The following is a 21,733-nucleotide window of genomic DNA, read 5'->3' on the forward strand; positions in this document are numbered from 1 at the left end:
GCTTCTGCCTCCACCAATACTGAATGCTCTTTTCGGATACTCCAAATTTGCGCCTTGCCGCCAGGTTGCTGTGAGCTTCCACGTACTCAATTGCGTTTTTCTTGAAGGTGACGGTGAATTGTCGTTGGATTCCACTCATTTTGAAACAAAATGTGAAAAAGCAGCCTTTTAACAAAATAGCTTTGCAACGACGGAAATGCAAAATGGAGGTGCCATAACGTCGCCACGCCCTGCCCCGCACTGCTGCTGATGGCGATGAAGGCTGTTGACTTCAGCCGCCCATTGTTGCAAGACTTCCGTAGTTTTTCCGCCAATGACCAGTATATAAGACGGGGGTCGACTTTTTGCCATTGTTCTTTGAAAAAACGTTCGACCTATATTCCGGTTTTTGCGGTATATTGACTTTTTGCCATGCCTCAAGTGACATAAAACCATTCTTTGCCGTCACAGACATCGTTTGGCTGTTGAAACAGAAACCAAAACAGCAAGACGGGAAAAATATGATTATATATAGATAGGCAGATCAATTTGATGAAGCAATTAAAAATGATTATAAATTATTTAGAGGTCGTAGGTGAATACCACATAATGATTCATGGGTAGTAATGTCTTCCACATCATAATAGAGAAGAACACATGTCACCAAAATTAGGCGCCTATACCACTTTAAAGGCCAAGCTTAAACGGCCCTTTTTTTGCTGAAATGAGATATGGGGGTTGACTTACATTCGTGTCCACTTACAAACGTGTAAATACAGTATTTGTGCTTTGAGAAAATAAAACGTGACATTTTTGATAAAGATTACATTTGACTTATAATAAAGATGTCTGGCTACTTTTGCGCTACTTAAAAATTTTGCTTTTGGCTACAGTAGGGTGCTGCGGAGGCCAATTTGGCTAGCCGTGGTCGCAGCACTCTGGCATCCCTGTTTATTATATCAAGCTTTAACTGTAACTGGGGCACTCTGACAGCTAACAGAGTTCTAGAATACCGAATGCACGTTTCCGTTCAGGGTAACTCCATGTCAAATGCTCCAGTGTTGGCGCTCGACCCTCTTTGATTTCATTCAAAAAAATCTGTGGCTTTTTATTGCACCGTCAAAAGCAATTTCCCTTAATATCTAGTAGGAAAAAAATTTCCCATGATGTGACAGCCCTTTCAATTTTCCACACTAGTGCAGAGCTAGGTCTCTGTAAAAATTTTACATTAAGATGTTCATTTCCTTCTTTCGTTCCAAACTTTATGTGGACAAATAAATGTACAGGAGTTGTATTTTTCATCATGCATCAAGACATTGCCTGCACAAGGTTTTTATGTTTTTTGTAGTTGAATTTTTTTTCGTTCAAAATGCTATATTTTGAACTTTTTTTCAAAAAGGCCACGCGAAATTTATGAGTAATATGAACCTGTTCAGTGGCCCATCATAACATTTAGTACATGGCAAAAATGTTTGCACTAAAAATTAACCTGAATAACATTCCGGGAAAATATGCCAAAGTTGTGAAAAGTGCATTGTGCTGCGCATTCACTCAAAAATATTATATTGACGTGCTCACTGCAAAAATTCAAAACCATATTCCACTAATAGCTCGTTTTATTGTAACTTTGCTCAGAAATTTTTGTCAAGGTTTTTTTTTGTTTTAGTCGAGGAAATTTTCGTAGTTGAGCGTTGCAGCGCCGGTCATGGTTGCCCCGTGCTGTCACTTCACTGCAGAACACAACCTTAGCACTGCTCAGACTGCACTCACATGCTCAGCATTGCACATCGGCTTTGAGCGAAACCGTCATCACACCTCTCGCGTGCTGCTTTTACAGAAGCCATGCTCTGCTAGGTGTCAAGACGGGGCATCCACAAAAGTGAATACGATCTCCTGGGGAGACCGGAGTCTCTCCTCTGTTGCAGAAGAATGGAGAGTTGGATGTAGTTCATTTTGGCGGTAAAATTCAGCGCAAACGGACGAAGGACAGAGAAAGGGGACAAAACAAGCGCTGTCTCACAACTAAGTTTTGTTAAGAAGGACCTCATATGGCCTCATCCACTTTTCCAAGGAAGATGTTGCTGAGAGATTGCTTCTGACAGTTCAATAAAAAGCCGCAAATTATTTTAAATGAAATCGAAGAGGGTTGAGCGCCAACACTGGAGCGTTTGGCATGGAATGACCCTGTACGAAAACACAAGGACTTTGCAGGACAGTAGGCTTTGTTTTATTGTTCAATGTACGCAAGCGTAACGATAACTCTGGAGACATGAGAAAGTGATTACTCATTGGCATTCACCCAAGCACAGCTATACGGCTGCAAATTTTCTTAAACACGATTTTTCGTTAACTATGAAGTTTCGAGAAAGCGGTATAATCATATGCCAGTCATATGGCTGTGCTTGGGTGGATGCCAATTAGTAATTACTCCCTTATTACAAATCTACTCCATCTTAGGGGATTCCATAGCGGCACTACCTTTTTTTCACAATGTGAACTATTTCTGCAACAAACTGGTGTTTCTTGTTAGGCTTACGAGGTGCCAAATTGTCCAACGGAATAAAAAAATGCCAAATGTATCGTCCATCCATTCTGTTATAGGCAAGATAAGACAAAGGAAAGCCCTGCGCTCAGCCAGCCAGCTGACATGTCACAAAACGCAGTAACACCCATGAGTTCACTCCGAAGCAAGAGGCTCCACTTGCAAGCATTCCACCATGTTGGCTACTTACCTAACTTGGGTCCCTGTGCATCCGCTATGGGAGCATACACTATGTGAGTGACGTCTCTGTCTGCTGGACACCTTTTGGGGTGTGAGCTGGGCACTTTTATTTTGACGCCTTAGATTTCTCTGTTTCAAGGTCGCGTTGTGAGGTACAGAAAAACAGAGCGCACCAGCAAAGGGAAGCAGCAGGGTCCTGAGAAAGAGCGCAGTCCGAGAGCTACGAGAAAAGGAAACAGTGGCACTGGGGGGAGGAGGAAAATGTCAGCAGTGGTGCGGGAGGGCGCCATCGCTGAAGGAAATGTCAACAGTGGCGCCTGCAGAAACATTTGGGAAACGGCGGCACCACACTCGCCCGCCTTGTATGTGTCACCGCGTGGGCTCAGAGCTTCATTCCACATCGCTAAGGGTGACGACAAACAAGACCAAGAAATCAACAGCATGTCCTACTAGGCTCTCGCCTTCTCTTTCAGTTCTAAGCATCCTCAGAGATTTTTTGTTTTTCTTGCCCAATCCAATATATATGTGCATCCAAGCCGCCACATCCGCCTTTAGTGTTTCGACCAATCAGGTGTGGCAAAAATGACAATTTTGAAAAGAACAAAACATAGAATACAGGCCCAGGTGGTCCTGAGAAGAGTGTAAGGACTCTTTGTTAAAATCACAGTTGTAACACTCCTACCTTACCGTGAACCTATGACACCAACACCCCTTTCGAGAATATTTTTATGTACCCTCATGTAATGCCTCACTTATGAGGGCCTGGAAATGTGCAAATAAATAAATACCCGAGTCGAGGCCTAAGATGAGGCGCCCTGGCCCCGCCGGCACTATGTCGGCCACAGTCGAGTCAGTCGTGACCGAGGCCAGGCACTCCTCCAGGCTGGGGATGTCCTCAACCCTCTCATAGAGCCGCACAGAGCCGTCCCACGTGTTCCCAAAGAGGTTGTTGCATGCCAGTGCCAGGGACCCATCTGCACACAGATCATGGCCATCATCATCATCTGCCCACTCTGCTGCCCCACTTCCTTCCCTTCGAACAGAAGGAAAACAGTTGACGCCCTGTCTACAGTGATGATGCATGCAGAATGTCACAGTTGTGTGAGCACTTTTCTCTACAGCAGAGTGGCAGCTAGCAGGGATTTTGTGCTGCACCTTACTGGGCACATCAGTTGCCAGCAACACGAAAACCTTGACACACTTTGAGCATACCACAGCACAAGGCAGCAGGCTCATCAATTCACAAATGCAGTGAAGCAACCGAACTGCAGGACTCCCATTACAATAAGCCTACTGATCGACCACACACAACGCACACTTGCAGGGCAGCTAACTGACACCGCAACCCTGCCTGCGGTGCTGGAATCCATGCAGCAAGAAACACCAAGATGCCCCCCCATTGAGTGTGTTGCTTTGCTTTGTAGCCAAGTGCACTGCTTCAGTCAAACAGTGCAGGCATTGATCCCTCAACAGATGGGGGGGGGGGAGGGGGGGGGGAGGGGGGGGGGGGGGAGGGAGGGGGGGGGGGGGCAGACTGAAAAGTACCGAGGTGGAACAGCTGGAAATTCGTTAAACTATTACGTTGAGATAGTTGATGCTTGCTGGAACCATTTTCTTGGTTGGTCTAAAAACACAGACACTACATCGACTAGAAGGGTGTCTCCTGTGTGTTTGTCATAGATGCAGTGTTTGTTTTTAAACTGCTAAGAAAATGATTCCAGCAAGCTGGAAAATATCTGGCACAAGTGAGGGCCACAAATCTAGGCAGTAAAATGGCAGCTTCACAATATTTTATTCAGACTTATGCTGTAGGGTTTTAAAACTCTTGATCTTGCAGCTAGTTCTGATGAAAACCGATCTGCCTTCACCCGTTCTGTAAAACGGTGCACAGTTTCCCGAACTCGACCTCCATGACGTCAGCACCCTTCCGAAATGAACAGACCTTTCAGTGGTCAGATAATTCCTATGGGTAACACTGTGCACTCAACATCCGAAACATTCTCCGCATGTTAACACCCCTAATTATTGCTGCAAATTGGGCGTGTTGGTACATACTTAAAAATAATGACAGGGGCTGAGTGTATGAAATTTTCTTATGGTGCGGAAAAGTGCACAGGTGGGAGATGTGTTAACAATAGGTTAAGGGAGCACGCAACAAGTGTAACAAATGCGCACTAAGGAAAAGATGCTTAAAGTTTTCTGGAAAGTTATTGTCTGAAGAACTGTTCATCTGGCCTAAATAACTCCTCCGTTATCGCAAAAAGCATCTCACATGGGGATCTGAACATATTCCTCAAATTTGGGGCCTCCCTCTCAGATGTGCACATGCACGCATGCATATATTTGTGATTTGTTCCCAATCATCTGCTCCCGAGAGGGTTAGTGATATATCTTATAATGACGGGTTCAGTGATCATCAGCTTCTTCAGTTATCGATTAATGCCCCTTATTACTCACGCCGCACCCAAACAAAACAGATTCTAAATTACAGGAAGGCTGACTTTGACGCTATTAATCGTTGTCTCGAGCATTTCTCCGAAATTCTTGTGCGTGATTTTTCATCCCGGTCTGTTAACGAAAACTGGACTTTGTTCAAAGAAAAAATAGCGAAACTGGTGCGTAAACACATACCGAGAATAACATTACGGGTCAACATATCTAAACCTTGGTATAACAATTCCTTACGAGCATTGAAAAACAAGAAAAAACGTCTTTTCAGAGCCGCGAAACGAATGCGCACTGATTCTGCGCATGCTGAGCACAGACTGTGTGAAGCATCATACTGCCATGCCATCCGGAAGGCCAAACATAAATTTTTATCACAGGACCTTCAATCGCTCATAAAAAATAACCCCGCAAAATTTTGGAAAACAATTTCCCCGTCACGCACGTCGGACACCATTTCATTGCTTGATGAAAACAAATGTCCAATACCCCAAGAGAACTGTCCAGTCACGTTTAATGACTACTTCACATCAGTATTCACTACCGAAGACTATTCCAACCTACCTCAACCCCAAGAACTCAATTACCCATTCATGACTACAATAGATATAACAGCAGAAGGCGTAGCGTCTCTAATTAACAGTCTTAAGGTATCAACTTCCTCAGGGGTAGACGGAATAAATACAAAAATTCTCAAACACACCATACATCCCTCTAGTATCATTCTGTGTCATATTTTCAGGCAATCTTTAGCAACCGGCGAAATTCCTTATCTTGTTGACAGCGCGTTTAGAGCACAGGGACAGAAGAAACACAGAGGACGACGTCACAGGCGCTGAGACGTCGTCCTGTGACGTCGTCCTCTGTGTTTCTTCTGTCCCTGTGCTCTAAACGCGCTGTCAACAAGAATGGATCATTACCAACTAGCCCGGCAATTTGTCCTATTGAAATTCCTTATGACTGGAAGATTGGCAAAATAATCCCTGTTTACAAATCTGGCGACAAAAACACAGTTAGTAACTACCGCCCCATATCACTAACGAGTATTCCATGTAAGTTACTTGAACACATCGTTGCATCTAACGTCGCGCGCCATCTTGAGAACAATGATTTCTTTTTCCCACGCCAGCACGGATTCAGAAAAGGGTTTTCCTGTGATACACAACTAATTGAACTTACCAGTGATTTATTCAAGAACATGGATGAAAACTACCAGACTGACTGCATATTCATTGACTTTTCCAGAGCGTTTGACCGTGTTGCCCATTGTCGCCTTATAGCTAAAATATCGTCGCTTAATTTAGACTCGCTAACTGTCTCCTGGATCCGGAACTTCATATCTTTTCGTAAGCAGTTCACGGTAACAAACAACTTTTCATCACCCCTTAGTGACGTCACTTCTGGCGTCCCTCAGGGAAGTGTTCTCGGTCCCTTATTATTTTCAATTTTCATAAATGACCTGCCATCGCATCTTACATCATCGGTCCGACTGTTCGCCGATGACTGCATAATTTATCGCCAAATCCGCTCAACCACTGACCATGCAATTCTTCAGCAGGACCTTGAATGTGTAACTAACTGGTGCACATCATGGCAAATGACACTTAATACTGACAAATGTAAAATCATGACAGTTAGCCGGAAGCATTCAAACTCGCTATTCACTTATTCCCTTAACAGTGTCACACTATCCCGCACGTCCTCCTATAAATACCTTGGCGTTTATCTGACTTCAAATCTTTCTTGGGCGGAACATATTCAATGCATAACTGCTAAAGCATCGCGCACAGCTTGGCTACCTGATAAGAAATCTTCATAGCGCACCTGTTTCTACCCGCAAGCTAGCATACTTAACATTTGTCCGTCCCCAACTCGAATATGCATCAGCCATCTGGTCACCACATCAGGCTTATTTAATTCATTCACTCGAAGCAATTCAGAACCGTGCAGCGCGTTTTATTTCTCACGACTACAACCGTCATTCCAGCGTAACAAGCATCAAGTTATCTTTATCGCTAATAAGTTTACAGACACGTAGGGATATCGCACTTCTTTGCTTACTACAGAAACTAATATACAGTCGTCACGCGTCCACACTGCCCCTTACACGTCCAATGCGCACTTCACGTCGCCTACATAATAATCTTAGCTTCCAACGTCTATTCGGCCGAACACTCGCGTTTAATTCTTCTGCTTTGCCACGTGCTATCAAGTGTTGGAATGGCCTTCCGGATTGCATTGCTACCATACGTGACCCATTAATCTTCAAAAACGAATTGACCACCTTCATGCATCCATGATATTGTACATAAATTGTTTTCGTATGTGTTGTCAAATCCATGCAGTGCCACTACTTGTTTGCTGTTTTTCCTCTGTGTCAGTATATTACGGTTTTTTTTTCATGTACGGTGTAATCATTGTTTGCAGTCCAATGTATTTAATATTGTTTATTTTTTGTTCTTTCCACTTTGTACCATCTTTTGTCTGCTAAATATTGTAACCCCTCCCCTCACACAATGTTCCAAGTGTGGAACCTGTGAGGTATTTGTATAAATAAATAAATAAATAAAAAAACTGCTGGAAGTTCAGCACCCATTCACTGCACCCCTCCCCCTTATTTTTGCGCAGCTGTAATTATTTCTAAACATTAATGCCCATTCCCCACTACTTCAGTAACAAAAATCTGAGGTCTGTGTGAAGGCATTTGATGAAGGGATTCACCATTTTCAGCCACAACTTGAGCCATTCAACACGTACTCGAGTGGTTTTCTAGCAATATTTGTGACGTCATCGCTACATCCACCAACCACAAATTTTGGTTTTGGTTTGAAAATGGCATTGTGAAAAAGGGTCTCTCTTGAGGGAGAGAGAGTCCACTAGACCACCATTTGTGGACACACCGGCCGAGCAGTATGTGATCCCAGGCTCAAGGGCACTATCCCAGGCTCAAGGGCACTCCTTCTTGTGTGCAGTGCTACACGGGCACCAGCACAGGGCCTCACTGTGGCCCTAGAGCAACGCAGTTGTCTGAATTATCAGAAGCAGTGGCAGAAAATGCAGCTTGCTTGCACACTATGCGTGGTAGACACGGTTTGACGCACTCGCACTTGTTTCCCCAGGCTGTATTGGATGTCTTCTGTACAAACCCACACTGCGTCATGAAACAAAGGCAAATCACTCATCATACAATGAAAAAAAAAAAAGGCAAATATGCTTGTGCAGTTTTCTCACGCATTAAAACATGCCGTTCTAAATGTACCAATATAAACGCATAGTTGAGTTTCCCCCTTCAGATGGTGATGAGAGGAAACGCCTTGTTGATGATGAAATCGGGGTTTCTTGAGACCCGATGGTTCTAACTCGCAAACATTCATGTTACTCGAGGAAAGGAGAAGGTTAACTATTTATTTACAACATAGGTAAAAAAAAACGAGAAGAAACAAAGCAAGGAGAAAACTATTTACATGACTAAATCGTTGATCAGACGAATTCAGCCCTCGTTCAACCATGAGCGCTTGTTTTTAAACCCTCCGCTGTCTCCGTGCTTAGCGGGGACAGCCACCAATAAGATTACAAGTGACACACCTCGCCAATCAGTCGTTAGGGAAAGGAAAACAAAGTTTCCGCCAACTAATCAAAAATTGGGGAGAGAGTGCTGATTAAACATTTGGAAAAGGAGAGGTTGCAATCAAATACACAGAGAGCACAAACGCGACCACCCTCTCCCACGGCACCCATGGCCCAGCCGTTACCACTGATCTATCTCTTTCGCACATGCGACAAACATATGCCGACGAGACCATCCCTAAAGTTGTTTGGAGAACACACCGCAAGAGAAGGAGACAGTCGTTACGGGAATAGTGGGTTTCCGGTCACTCGGCTAATACTCAGCCGTATCTCGTGCGCCCCCGAAACCTCGTCAACCCCTTGACAACGAACACATGTCGACAGCTGTACATGGTTAGGCTTCTTAGGACGGGCTATGCCCGTGACGGCGCGGAGTAAACAAGGACGTCCGCTGCACGAAGGGGAGGCCAGGACGGGACGGGTCCCTTTGTTGGCACCTTCCGACCCCACTGGAGCGGCTTTCCTTGCGAACACAAGCCCAACGAGTTCGCGGAAAGGTTAGCAAACTTCACACGCATGATAATCAATTCAGCACATTTCTGCCTACACAAACCGCTTGCAAGTCTGTTGTGTTAAGTATGCCGTGAACTTGGCATCAAACATTCATATAGCGTCCACAAGCACTAAAACACACTGCTTAGCCACAGCTTCCCATGCACACCAATACAGCAGCGCCAGGAGATATGTGTGCGCATGTTTTGGTAAGACTGCAAGTAGCATGCTGATCTGATGTATACCAGAAGAGTAAACTAATGTTTTATCTTTCATTTTTTCCACGCGGATCTAATAGCTTTGCAAGCATTTCCACAGGCGGATTTCATGAATGAGTAAACAGCTGTCAGTTTGCGCTGTGTGTCCTCCTTGGTTCTCATCTATTTTTCGTAACGTGTGCAGCATGACAAAGCAGTTAAGACATTTCCTCTTCCCCACCCCCCACACCTGGAAAAGGGGACTTGGTTTCCCATGGATTCAGAGAAGCCACTTGTGTGTGGGGCTCACATGTAGGGAGATGCGTCTTCTGCGCGCTATGCAAGAAAAGAGGGGCCATCAAATGACAGCTTGCTTGGCAGGTCTCTCCCAATGGTGGAGCCGGTCGAGTGTTGACAAAAAACTGCCTCCCTCACCTGGAGTCTGGGACCAGCATTTCTGTGCAAGCTGAGCACATTCCTCCCCCTGGCCCAGGAGTAGCAGTCAGTCACAACAAAGTGCAAGGTTGTTTCCACTCTTATTCCCTCCTCCAAGGCAAGTGAAATCCTCTCCACATTTAGGGGAAGAAAGGGAAAGTGGGCGAGAGACATGGGCGTCTACCTCAGCTGCAAGGGGTACAAGCTCAAACATTTGTGCTACACACTCGTAACCATCTTGTGATTTCTTCTTATTTATGAGCCATTTATATTTCAAGTAACACTAGTACTAACTTCCAATTTCCACTGATCAACACCATAAATAAAAAAACAAACACACATTCCCCCCCCCCTGTTTTCCCAAGTTTAGGTGACTTCTGGATGCATTCTTCCCTTTGTGCAGAAGCACTTCTTAGAGCTGGGTTGTTCGAGATAACAGCACCACGACAAGTGCACAGAAAGGCATTGCCAACTGACCTGACAACCCGAGCTGCATTGCTCACGGCACTTTGAACAGTTGCTCTCCTGCGAAATGAACACTCCCACATCTTTCTGCTCAGCCACAGGGTGCAGAATCTAGGAGCGGTCGTCTTCAGGCAAAGTACACGGAGCAGTGTTCTTTGAAGGGCCAGTTGGTTCATGTTTGGAGTTAACGTTGCGTGAAAGGGAAACGGACGGAAGAAGCAAGCAAGACGAGACGAAGCCAGACGGTTTGAGCCTGACGGGCAAACTTTGTGGAGGGGCTGAGTAAACCATCCAGCACAATGTGCTGGAATGCGCAGGCCTACAACCCTCGGTTTTGGATACACGGGACAATCTTGTACCTGACCTCATACCAGACGCAATCGACGGACCTAGCAGCCTCAGAGCGATGATGCTTGGTTTTCGCTGACCCGACAAGCCACCACAGCAGAAGCTGGTTGAAAGAACCAAGAGGCATCTTGAAAATTGATGGCACATACAAAACAGACACCATCCTTGAGAGCTCAGGGGACCCAAAGCTGCTACGATTTTTAGTGAGTTTTTGGCTTGATCTGGTTTCGTGCCGTTGATCTCCCGATCTAAAGGGATAGCCAACAGACTCATCATCTCACCATCATGTGACGCCAGAGATGCAATTTCCTTTGTGAAAAAACCTCATCCATTCCAACAAGGAGTGGCCAGTGCCAAAGAAAATCTTCAGTGATCAGTCCAAACATGTGAACAGAAGCTCTCACTGTCACTGATTTGCCTCACTTCAAGACATTTGGTGCAGGCGTCAACAGCTATCCGAAATGCACACACCTCGACTAAGCCAGCAAAATCACCAAGCAGGGTGGCTTCTCCCACTCTGGAACCGGGGCCTTCCAGTTGTTCTGGCACAGCCCATGCTCGGGTGTCGCTATGAATGGTGAGGGCATCACCTCAATAACGTGCATGAATGGGCCACTTCAGCACAGTGTTGCTGCAGTGATGACTGACAGTCACGGTGAGTGCTCAACTTAGCCTGCGATGGTCTTGTGCTCCTTCAGTTGGTGCACGGAGCTTCCCTGAACGATGGATTCCAATTGCTTCTAATTTAATACGCAATGGATGGCTAGTTGGTTGTGCTTGCTTAAGACTACAGCGCAGTAGCAACACGGGCAAAACATGAAAAGGATGCAAACACAGGCGCTGGCAAATAACTGATTTTTATTGTACAAAACGTACATGATACATAGGAAAGCAGCGGCATTGGTAATCAGGTGCAGTCAACTTCACTGATGCAATCAATGCCCATGGAGCGATTCAGTGTCAAAATAAATCAGGCGTGGCAGTGAACAGTTTCTTAAGAGCTTTCAAGCTTAAGAGCTTTAAGTGCTTTCAACCTACTTGAACTCCACCTTTGCACTGTTCGAAAAAAATACCGTCTCACAATGAAAGGGTATCTGCATTGCTTTGTGTGCCGCATCGACCTTGAGCGATATATATCTTGCTGCCTGAGGCCGTAAGCTATAGAATCATTGCAGCGAGTCTGGATAGCGAGTGTGTTTCGGTTTGTAGGTGATTTTCTGGTGCTCCTGAACAGCGACAAAGGATGTTTTGAGACAAGATTGGCCGATGTCGTAAAACGTTCACCGACTGTTTTTGACCGCTGACATTAACTCACGAGTGCCCGGTTAACAGCCACATTAGATTCCTGGACTTGGGTCTATACTTTGTCATTGTTCGCAAGCGCTAAAAGAACACAAAGCGGGGACAGACATGGACAAGCACTCGTCAATGATTGTTCCCTCTTCGTTCGTGTTCTTTTAGTGCTTGCAAAAAATGACAAACGTACACCAACTAGCTCAATCCACCACTCTTCAGGTCTATACTTAAGAGGGTTCACCAGTGACACTGTCCATAGGAAATACATGGGAAATTTCAGAAGCTGTAGCATGTCTAAAAATGGATACATTTTCATGAGCTTTGCGGCAGCATTTTCTTTTTTAGTGAATAGCGGAAATGTTGCGGACAGATAATATTTTTTCATTTTCATTTTTTTACAAATCAGAGGTAAATATAAAAAAAATTGCACTTTTAGATATGTCGGTCTTTCATGTCATCTCGTAAAAAAACTAAGCCAAATATCAAAATTTCGTCTACAACATTTCCTCCCTTTTTCTTTCTTGATTGTTAAGCCACAATTTTCATCCAGATCGAGCCCAGTGTTTGCGTTTTACAGGCTCTCAAAGTTGTGTATTTTCTGCAGGGATTTGAAATTCACCAAATTTAACTAGTGCAACGTGGTTCCATCTGGCGTCAGAATATTTTTGTCGCTACTACCCTACCACCAACCTCTTGGTTGTCTGTGTTCGTGTGTGCAGCAGGTGTTTGTTTAGAACTTGGAGGGACTTGAGCTCTCTTTTTCCTTTTTTCTTTCTTGGGCTGCATTCGGAAAGGATTTCTGCTTTCTTTTTTTTGCTTGAGCTTGTCCCACTCAATTTTGCTTGAAAGGAAGTGGAATGCAAAGCCACACCCAAAAGCCCCCCCCCCCATTCCCCTCCTGGCAGCCACACAATAAGGCATTGTTAGTGCTAAAACACAGGAAGGGGGCTCCCTATCAGGACAGTGTGGAAGAACAGCATTGTTCCTTCCCCAGCCTCAGGGGTGCGGGTAACCCAGGTGGCACTGATACAAGTCAAGAATACAGCTGCAAATACTCCTCATAGGAGGACCTCGTGCCAATAGCAGCGCTTACATGAACCCAACACGGCCTCGTTGTTGAGTTATTGGGCCAAAAACCGGTACTGGGTTCCTGTAAACGCGCGCCAAGTTGGGTAGGGAGACGAAGGTTCGGGTCCAGTCAACTCCGTCGCAAGGGGTAGGTCGACTCAGCTCGACTCTGACCCGATGTGCTTGCAAACGCTGTCGAGTCGAAAAGTAGGGTTAGTGGGAGGGGAGAGGATAAATGCGAACTTGCTTATTACGTGTGCTGCCGCGCCTCTGATACAGCGATGACGAGCCTCAATCTTGGACGCTGCCACTGCTTGCTCGGTCAACGCTTGGTGTGGCTACAGTTTAAGCGGGCTCGACTCCCTAAAATCAAGTTTGTAAACACGCACTGGTCGAGTTGGGTTGACCTCGCTCAGCCCGACCCCCAACTCAACCTAACGTTATTGGTTCACGTAAACAGGGCTAAGCAAGAACTCGCTTATGTAATGCCAAAGTTTGCGTTCAGTCACCAGGCATAGCTACAGGACGCTCTCGGTGCTTTTGCAAACCACACTTCCCGGCTTTTTAAGTTTTATCCAACTTTTATTTGTTTTGTTGTGAAATTATAAGCAGTGAATGAGGTATGAAAGGAAGCAAATCTGCCACAATTTAAATATTGTCACGAGGTGGTGAAAATGCCGTGAAAAAACAGATGCGCAGATTAACGTGGTATTGAAACAAGCTCTTTATTGAACTGCCGTAGAATAGGCATCTATACCCATACGCGGTCATCTGGCTTGTATTGTGCATGGCGACGGCGGAGATTGTAGCGTCGGGCGTAGGTTCACTTTTGGTCAGTAATGCGTAGCCGAGCAACTCGTAGAACTCCTGCATGCTGCAAGCAGGCAGTGACGTCAAGGTTGTTGTCACTGGTGACGTTTGGCAGCATGGCGTCAAGCGTTGTTGTTGCTTCCTTGCCGTAAATGAGCCTAAAATGTGTCATATATGACTGGTCTCCTCAACTGCGGTGTAGTAGATGAACATGGCGTGTGTGTATGTTGTGTGTGTATGTTGTGTGTGTATGTGTGTGTTTAGGGTATGTTTGCCTTTCTACAATGGTTTTTATTTTGTTTGTTTGTTTGTTTTTGCTTCCGTGTGCATGGGTTTATTGTATTTTCTGTGTAGACCGCATCATTTGCCTAATTTATTATGTACTAGATGTTTGTTCTTATTTATGATGTTTCCCCCCTACAATAATGCCCCAATGAGGGCGCTGTAGGTACTGTGTATAAATAAATAAAATAAATAAAAGAAGGAAGACATCCCAGGTCTTGTGTTCAGTGTCGCCGTACATGGCAAGCTTGTCTGCAGTGGTTTTGTTCAAGCGCTGCGTGAGGCCGTTCATCTGTGGATGAAACACAGTCGCCGTCCGACAGCATCTATACTGTAGCGCAGGATGGCTTCCGTTAGCTCCACAGTGAAGGCAGTTCGTGTGTGTCGCGCAAGACAAGCGAAATACGCGCTGTAGTCAGAATGGGTGTCCTAGGCGGTTTGTTGGCTATCGTCGTTTTTCGATGTTTCCTTCAAAGGTCGCTTGAGCGAGCGAGTCTTTTGTGCTTCGAGAATGTAATCAGGTTCACGACTTGAAAGGTCACGGCTCCTCCTTGGGTCCACGAGCTCAGGCAGCAAGCAGTAGATATAAAATTCTTTCAGCCGCGGCAACACCTCGTCCTTCCAAAATGATTCATTCCTGGAAATCACATCAGTGCTGATGCCCTTTTTGCTCCACAACACAAATAAGCACTTCTTACGGCGAGCAATATTCAGCTGTCCTTGCACTTGGTACCAGTAATTACGGTTTTTGTCTTCAGCTGCAATCTCCCGTTCTCGTTTTCCTCACATCACGTTATTTTTTTGCGCGAACTCCTTCCAGTGGAGTAAGGTTTCTCGCTGAGTACGGACACTTAACTTCAACAAGGACGTCCTCCTCAATGAGTCCGCCCGGGAAAGCGCCAAGAAAGGGGTTCTCGTGGTCAACAAACAGGCCGCACTCATTCACCACGACGTTGCACTCATTCTCGATCTGCTTGAGTGCTAAGTACTCGTGGTCTCTTCCATACCGAATCGCTTCAGAAGTTATTTCCTTGTAAAGGATGTCGCCAACTGTCCGCCCACATCCCATCGTTGGCTTCATTTTAAAAATAGCACCAAACAATGATGCCGTCAATCTCTTTCGCCTTTCTTGTTTCCACAGAGTGGATCCACTCTGCTTTGACGTTGCTCGCTGCAGGTCTTCGATGTTGCTTGCTGACAGCGAAAGCGATTTCAGGAATTTGTCGGAAGCAGATTGAAAAGCATCGGACTCCATGTCTGGTACGCCGTAATCAGCATCGGCACCAATATGTCGCTCTTTTTCTCTGCGCTGGCAGCGTGGAGTGGTTTGTATCTTTTTTTTCAGTACCTTTCACCTTGAATTCCTCCTAGAAATTAATGCGTTCACAAATGATGCTGTGCATCTCCCAAGCTGCCCTCCCGAAATCCTGCGCGTGATTTTTTCCTCGTATGTTCCTCGGCAGTTGAGCGATAAGAGGCTGCAAAACACCTCGTCTCGTAGGATCCTTTCAAGGAATAGTTTGTCCTCTTTCCTCCTACAAATTTTGCCACCACGGAATTGTAATGCTCGGCAGCATTGTTATCGATGTCCATTATTAGGCTCGCCGCATTTATTTATTATTTATTTCAGTATACTGCAAGCCAGAGTTGGCCCAAGCAGGAGGGGCATACAACTAAAAAAATTTCTAAAAGAGCACCAGCTACAAAACCGCGAGTCAGTAAACAGGACACAAAACCAGAGTCATCAAACAAGATACTGGGAGCCATACAATAAGTTCTTGAGCTCCTTCTCAAAATTCCTAGACTTACATAGACCCGAAGGAAGGCCATTCCACTCCGCGACAGTGTTTGGAAAAGAACCGTTCTTAAACCCACTAGTTCGCGCGAAAATTGGTGCTAATGACTGCTCATGTACATGACGTGTTCTCCTAGTGCTCGCCAGCTTCACACAATCAGGAAGATCTGCCTTCAGATTTCCAGACATGTAATTATGAAGCAGTACTAGACGGGTAACTTTTCTTCTTATTGCCAAGAACTGTAAATTACTCTTTCGAATTAATGCAGTTGGAGAGTCTATCCTTCTATATTTCCCATAAATAAAACAAACTGCTTTTCGCTGAACACGTTCCAGTTGAGCAATGTCTTTCTTGTTATGCGGGTCCCACACTGCTGCCACATATTCAAGCCGGGACCTAACACAAGCCTTGTATGCAGTGATTCTGGTGCTCACGGGAGAGTTTCTGAGTTTTCTTTTAATAAACCATAATTTCTTTACTGCTGATGAGCAGATGTCAGCGATATGAGTGGACCAAGTAAGTTTGTTCGTGAGGGTTACTCCGAGGTACTTATAGCTTTCAACTTCTAAAATGGGATGATTGTAAAGTATATAACTGTGAAATCTGGGCACTTTTTTCCTTGTGATTCTCAATAGTACGGTTTTGTTTGGGTTAATATCCATGCCCCAGCGCTCACACCAGTCCGCAATTGCTAATACAGTTTTTTGAAGTGACAAGTGGTCAGAATCACCTACTACCTCTTTAAATACTATACAATCATCGGCAAACAGCCTCACCTCTACATCCTTTTCAACAATATCCACTAGGTCACTTACATAGATTAAAAATAAGAGGGGTCCCAAGACACTGCCTTGAGGAACCCCTGAAGTCACATGCAGCATGTTAGAACAAAAGTCCTGGATTGCTACAAATTGCTGCCTATCTGTAAGATAGGCATGCACCCACTGAATTATAAAAGAGGGAAGTCCAATCGATTCAAGTTTAAACAATAATTTTCCGTGAGGCACCTTGTCAAATGCTTTACTAAAGTCAAAAAATAAGACGTCTGTTTGTCCGGAAGCATCCAGCACTCTTGAAAATTCATGCACTACAGATAAAAGTTGGGTAACAGTAGACATACCTCTCCTAAAACCATGTTGGTAAGCTGTTAAAATATTAAGGTCCTCTAAAAATTTTACAATATAACAAAAAATAGCATGCTCTAACAACTTACAGCAATTATTCGTCAAAGAAACAGGGCGATAATTGGTAACTAGTTGGCAGTCATCTTTCTTAAGAATAGGGACAACTCGAGCCTTACGCCAATCAGACGGTATAACACCTGTTGTCAAAGACAAGTTAAACATATCAGTTAAGTATTGAGATATTTGTTCCGCGTAGCGTTTAAGAAATGAATTCGGAACACCATCGGGTCCGGAAGATTTTTTTGTGTTAAGTTTAAGAAACATTGCTAAAACTCCTTCGCGACTAATTATCAGTTCGTTACTACAAACAGAAGAATAATCATTACTACAAACACACTGAGGTTTAAAATCATCTAGCTTCGTGAAAACACTCTGGAAGTAATTGTTAAAATGCGTTGCAATCTCATTAGCGTCTGTTATAGTCACCTCGTCAATTTTTATCTTCGTAATTTCGTTCCTGGAAGGATTCAAATGGCGCCAGAACTTTGCCACTTGCAACCACTTGCAGAACTTGCAACCACTCTGCTCATGGCAACACAAATTTCTTCAAAGATGCCTTTCTGAACTATTTCGGGAAATATATTTCCATCTCCCGCTTTGCTTCCGTAACAGAAGTAATCAGTGCAGTTGGCGTGGTTTCCAAACACATGATTTGGGCTGTTCTTTATGTCATGAGCAAGACAAGAACAACAACAATAGCTTGCTCCATGCTTGGTGGAGCTTCCCTGCCAGTTCTTGTGGCACTGGATGGATGGATGGATGGATGGATACGGCTGAACCCTTTACATCGGGCGGTGGCTCAAGCCACCTAGCCATGTCTTGTGAAATTTTACTCCTGTCTTGCTTTTAGCCACCAATCAGATAACCTTCGCCTGGTTACTTCTAACCTCTTAAAATCCACTTTCCCTTCACTATCCCTAAACCCCAATGCCTTGGGTAAGTCAGCCCCGCTGCCTTCCACTGTAGGGTGAAGCCCTTTACAGAAAAGTATCAAGTGTTCAGCCGTTTCCTCCTCCTCTCCGCACGCAATGCACAAAGTGTCTATCTCCTGGTACCTGACTCTATACGTCTTAGTCCGCAAAACTCCAGTCCTGGCCTCGAACAACAAAGAACTTCCCCTACAATTATCATAGATATTTTCTTTGACAATTTCCTGTTTAAAGGTCTGGTATGTTTCCAGTGCTGATTTCGTCAGCATCCCTGTTTTCCACAAAGCTCTCTCTGTTCCTTTAACCTTTTTCTTAACCGATAATTGCTGATTTGCCCCCTTACTGCTGTCCAGATATTTGCTTGTCAATTTTCTAGTTCGCTGTCTCCATTTCGTGTCAACATTCTTTATATACAGGTATCTGAAAACTTTCCTAGCCCACCGCTTTTCCTCCATCTTTCTCAATCGTTCCTCAAATGCTATCTTACTGCTAGCCTCTCTGCTCTCGAAAGAAGCCCATCCCATATCACCCTGTACCCCCTGATTTGGTGTATTGCCATGTGCTCCCAAAGCTAACCTCCCTACTCCCCGTTGCCTAATTTCCAGCCTTGCTTGAACATCTGGCCTCATACACAGGACCGCATTCCCGAAGGTCAGGCTAGGGACCATCACCCCTTTCCAGATCCCTCTTACCACCTCATACCTATTGTAATTCCACAGTGCCCTATTTTTCATGACAGCTGCATTCCTACTAGCTTTATTCATTACATATTTTTCATGCTCTGTCAGATACTCCACACTGTTATTTATCCACACCCCAAGATACTTGTACTCATTCGCTACTTTTAGCACAAACTCCTGTATTCTATGCTCGCCGCCCTCTTCATTAAATATCATGACTGCAGATTTTTCCTTACTATACTTGAAGCCTAATCTACCTCCCTCTGTATTGCATATGTCTAACAACTTCTGCAGGTCTTCCTTGTTGTCAGCCATTATCACTATATCGTCCGCGTATATTAGTCCCGGTAATGTCTGTTTAATCAATTCCCCTTGCTTGAAAAAAGATAGGTTGAAGCCTAGTCCGCTCCCCTCTAGCTTGGCCTCCAAACCTTGCAGGTACAACTGATGCTGTTTCGGGGTGACACCTTGTGGAGTCCGACGACACATTGCGCATATCTTGTTTTTCACGCCAAGGTACAGGACTTTTCCATTTCTGTGACCAACGATAGCAGCCTGAAAGATAGCAGCGCTGTCACTGCACTCCAGGACATCCTTCTGTAGCTGTTTAAGGAAGGCTACGCAGGAAAGGGAAGAAGACCAGTCATGAGGCCTTGTGCTAGAAGCTCCTTTTTTCTCTTTTACTTGGGGCTGGCTACTTAGGTGTTGAACACAATGGACCTTTTTCCAGTAATGTCCAGGGGATGGGCTAGGTCTCTTCTTCCGCCATTTTAACCGACCACACCTATCTGCTCAGGCGAAACCAGTAACCCCACCCTACCACTGTGAAAGAATTTTCGCAGGAAAGACAAGGGAGCTTAGGGGACCCAAACCCCAAAGGCTAAATTGGTGAGTTACTGGGAAATGGCCCATTGTCTGACCCCAATATCCTTCTTTGCTCAATGGCTTGAGGGGGGTTAACTTTTTTTGTGCTTCGGAACTTTGGCCACATACCTACAGAAAGTTCTGGGCTTTACTTTTTGTACGCAGAACGAATACTTCCGTGTCGTGGTGTAGTTTACACACCTGGAGGGGGGATAGAACTTACCTCCTTTTTTGGTGCACTTAAGTGCTGCCATCTATCGACAGAAAAAGTTCAAATCTGAGTTGCCTTGTAGCTGGTGAGCCCTCTTAACACGTGTGCTGGGCCTGTGAGCCAAGGGTTAACAAGCCAGTCCTTCCATATGCTTTGACACACTGGAACCTCGTGTAAAGAGCCATCGTGAAGTCTTGCTTCATGAACGCTCTTGAAAAATCATGTGAACACCGGCAGGAAGACACTTCCCAGAGACAAGCGCATTGCCTTGTGGAAGCCAGTTACTCAGCACATCTTGTAATTGCTGTAGCGGAAGGCATGCTCAGAAAGCCAAAAAAACATCTAGCACAAGTGGCAGTCGAAGGAAGGTCTCAGTGACACCCTGCCTGCATGCTGTATCACACAACCTGAAGAAAATAGGAAATAGAGTAGGAATTGATGTCTTCTTTTCGGCCCCAAAGAAATTGCACCCGTTGGGTAAGAGGGTCAACTCTGACACCCCTGGAGAACCAGACTGCATGACGAGGCAGAGTCACCATCATGTCAACAGCGGAAAAATGTTGTTTATTCAATCCCCTCGTCATGGGGCAAGATCTACACCGGCCAAACAGGGAGGTGCCTGAACACAAGACTACAAGGCACGAAAAAAATCTTAAGGACGTAATGCAAAAAAACAGCGCGAACAAACGGGGACTAGACGAAGAATACACAGGAACAAGCGCTGTTCTCAACTAAAGTTTAATCACAGGAAGCACACTTATAAAAGGAAACAGAAAACGAAAAAAACACAAAATCAGAACGCATGTGTTACTATGTGATGTCCAGATATGCAACCTCACAGTCACGCAGGAGCAGGGATGGTTGGCTGACACATAATCTTGGTTTCTTTGTCATGTTATACGCCTCGATAATTTCCCTGGTCAACTGGTCGGGGTGTTTGTACAAAATGTCAGTAAAATGCAAGGACGGAAAACATGATTGACACTCTCGGCAATGATCGACTAGATTAGTGGAGCGATTAGATTCTAATGAATTGAGATGTTCTCCGAGTCGTGTGTTAATACAACGTCCCGTTTGCCCAATGTATATCTGACCACAGGATAGGGGGATTTTATAAACTACCCCTTTGGAGCACGGCACAAAACTTTTAGCGTGCTTAACACCACAGGACGCTACAGATTTCTTGGGGTTGCGGGACTTATTTTCTACTGCTGAACAAATTTTACTGAGCTTATTCGAACAGCGCTTGTTCCTGTGTATTCTTCGTCTAGTCCCCGTTTGTTCGCGCTGTTTTTTTGCATTATGTATCACCAACTCGCCCGCTTATCTATCCTGTTAAGGACGTACACTTAGGAGAATTAAGCAAACACTGCAACCACTGCAAAGACTGCAAACCTGACTTGGGAAGAACTGTTCTGCGGAAGTGTCAGGACGCCACAACACGGGTGATTATACAAGCTCAAGATATTTCAGAATTCCCTCATATATGTGTCAGCAAGGCTCCCTACGCCTGAGCAAAGAAGAGACACTGTTTCTGAACAATGATAAACTGAATGAGTGAAGGGATGGAGAAGAATGTCATGGGAGCTGGTCTTCTTTCCTATAAGAGCTTTGTTAAATATAACATGTCGATCACACATGCCTGATTCACTCAAAGTTAACTCTTTTATCGTTTTTATGTTAAGGCCGTTGCAGATTTTAGCTACACCTTGTCACAGTCATTGGGTGTATTTTTTTTTTCTGCCATTCCTTTTGCCCGACTTTATTGTTTTTTTTACCCTTGCCACCTTTTCAGAAATGTCTTTTATCGATTTTATGACTCTTTACCCCATAGGACATTAACTGCTCTGTTGTCATCCAGTGTACTTTATTTCTTTTGCAGCATCCCTTTTAAGCATTCATT

At 44.8% G+C, this 21,733-nt stretch overlaps 1 protein-coding gene across 1 annotated transcript in view; it reads right to left on the minus strand.

Annotated features, from left to right (window-relative positions):
* LOC144104150 (methylosome protein WDR77-like) overlaps positions 1 to 21,733 on the minus strand; it is a 99,392-nt gene that overhangs the window by 75,756 nt on the left and 1,903 nt on the right. The window contains exon 2 of the mRNA XM_077636992.1: positions 3,490 to 3,675. Within this exon, the coding sequence (XP_077493118.1) occupies positions 3,490 to 3,675 (186 nt within the window). The remainder of the gene's footprint in view (positions 1 to 3,489; positions 3,676 to 21,733) is intronic.

The sequence above is a fragment of the Amblyomma americanum genome, chromosome 9, assembly GCF_052857255.1.
Source record: "Amblyomma americanum isolate KBUSLIRL-KWMA chromosome 9, ASM5285725v1, whole genome shotgun sequence".
NCBI lineage: Eukaryota > Metazoa > Arthropoda > Arachnida > Ixodida > Ixodidae > Amblyomma > Amblyomma americanum.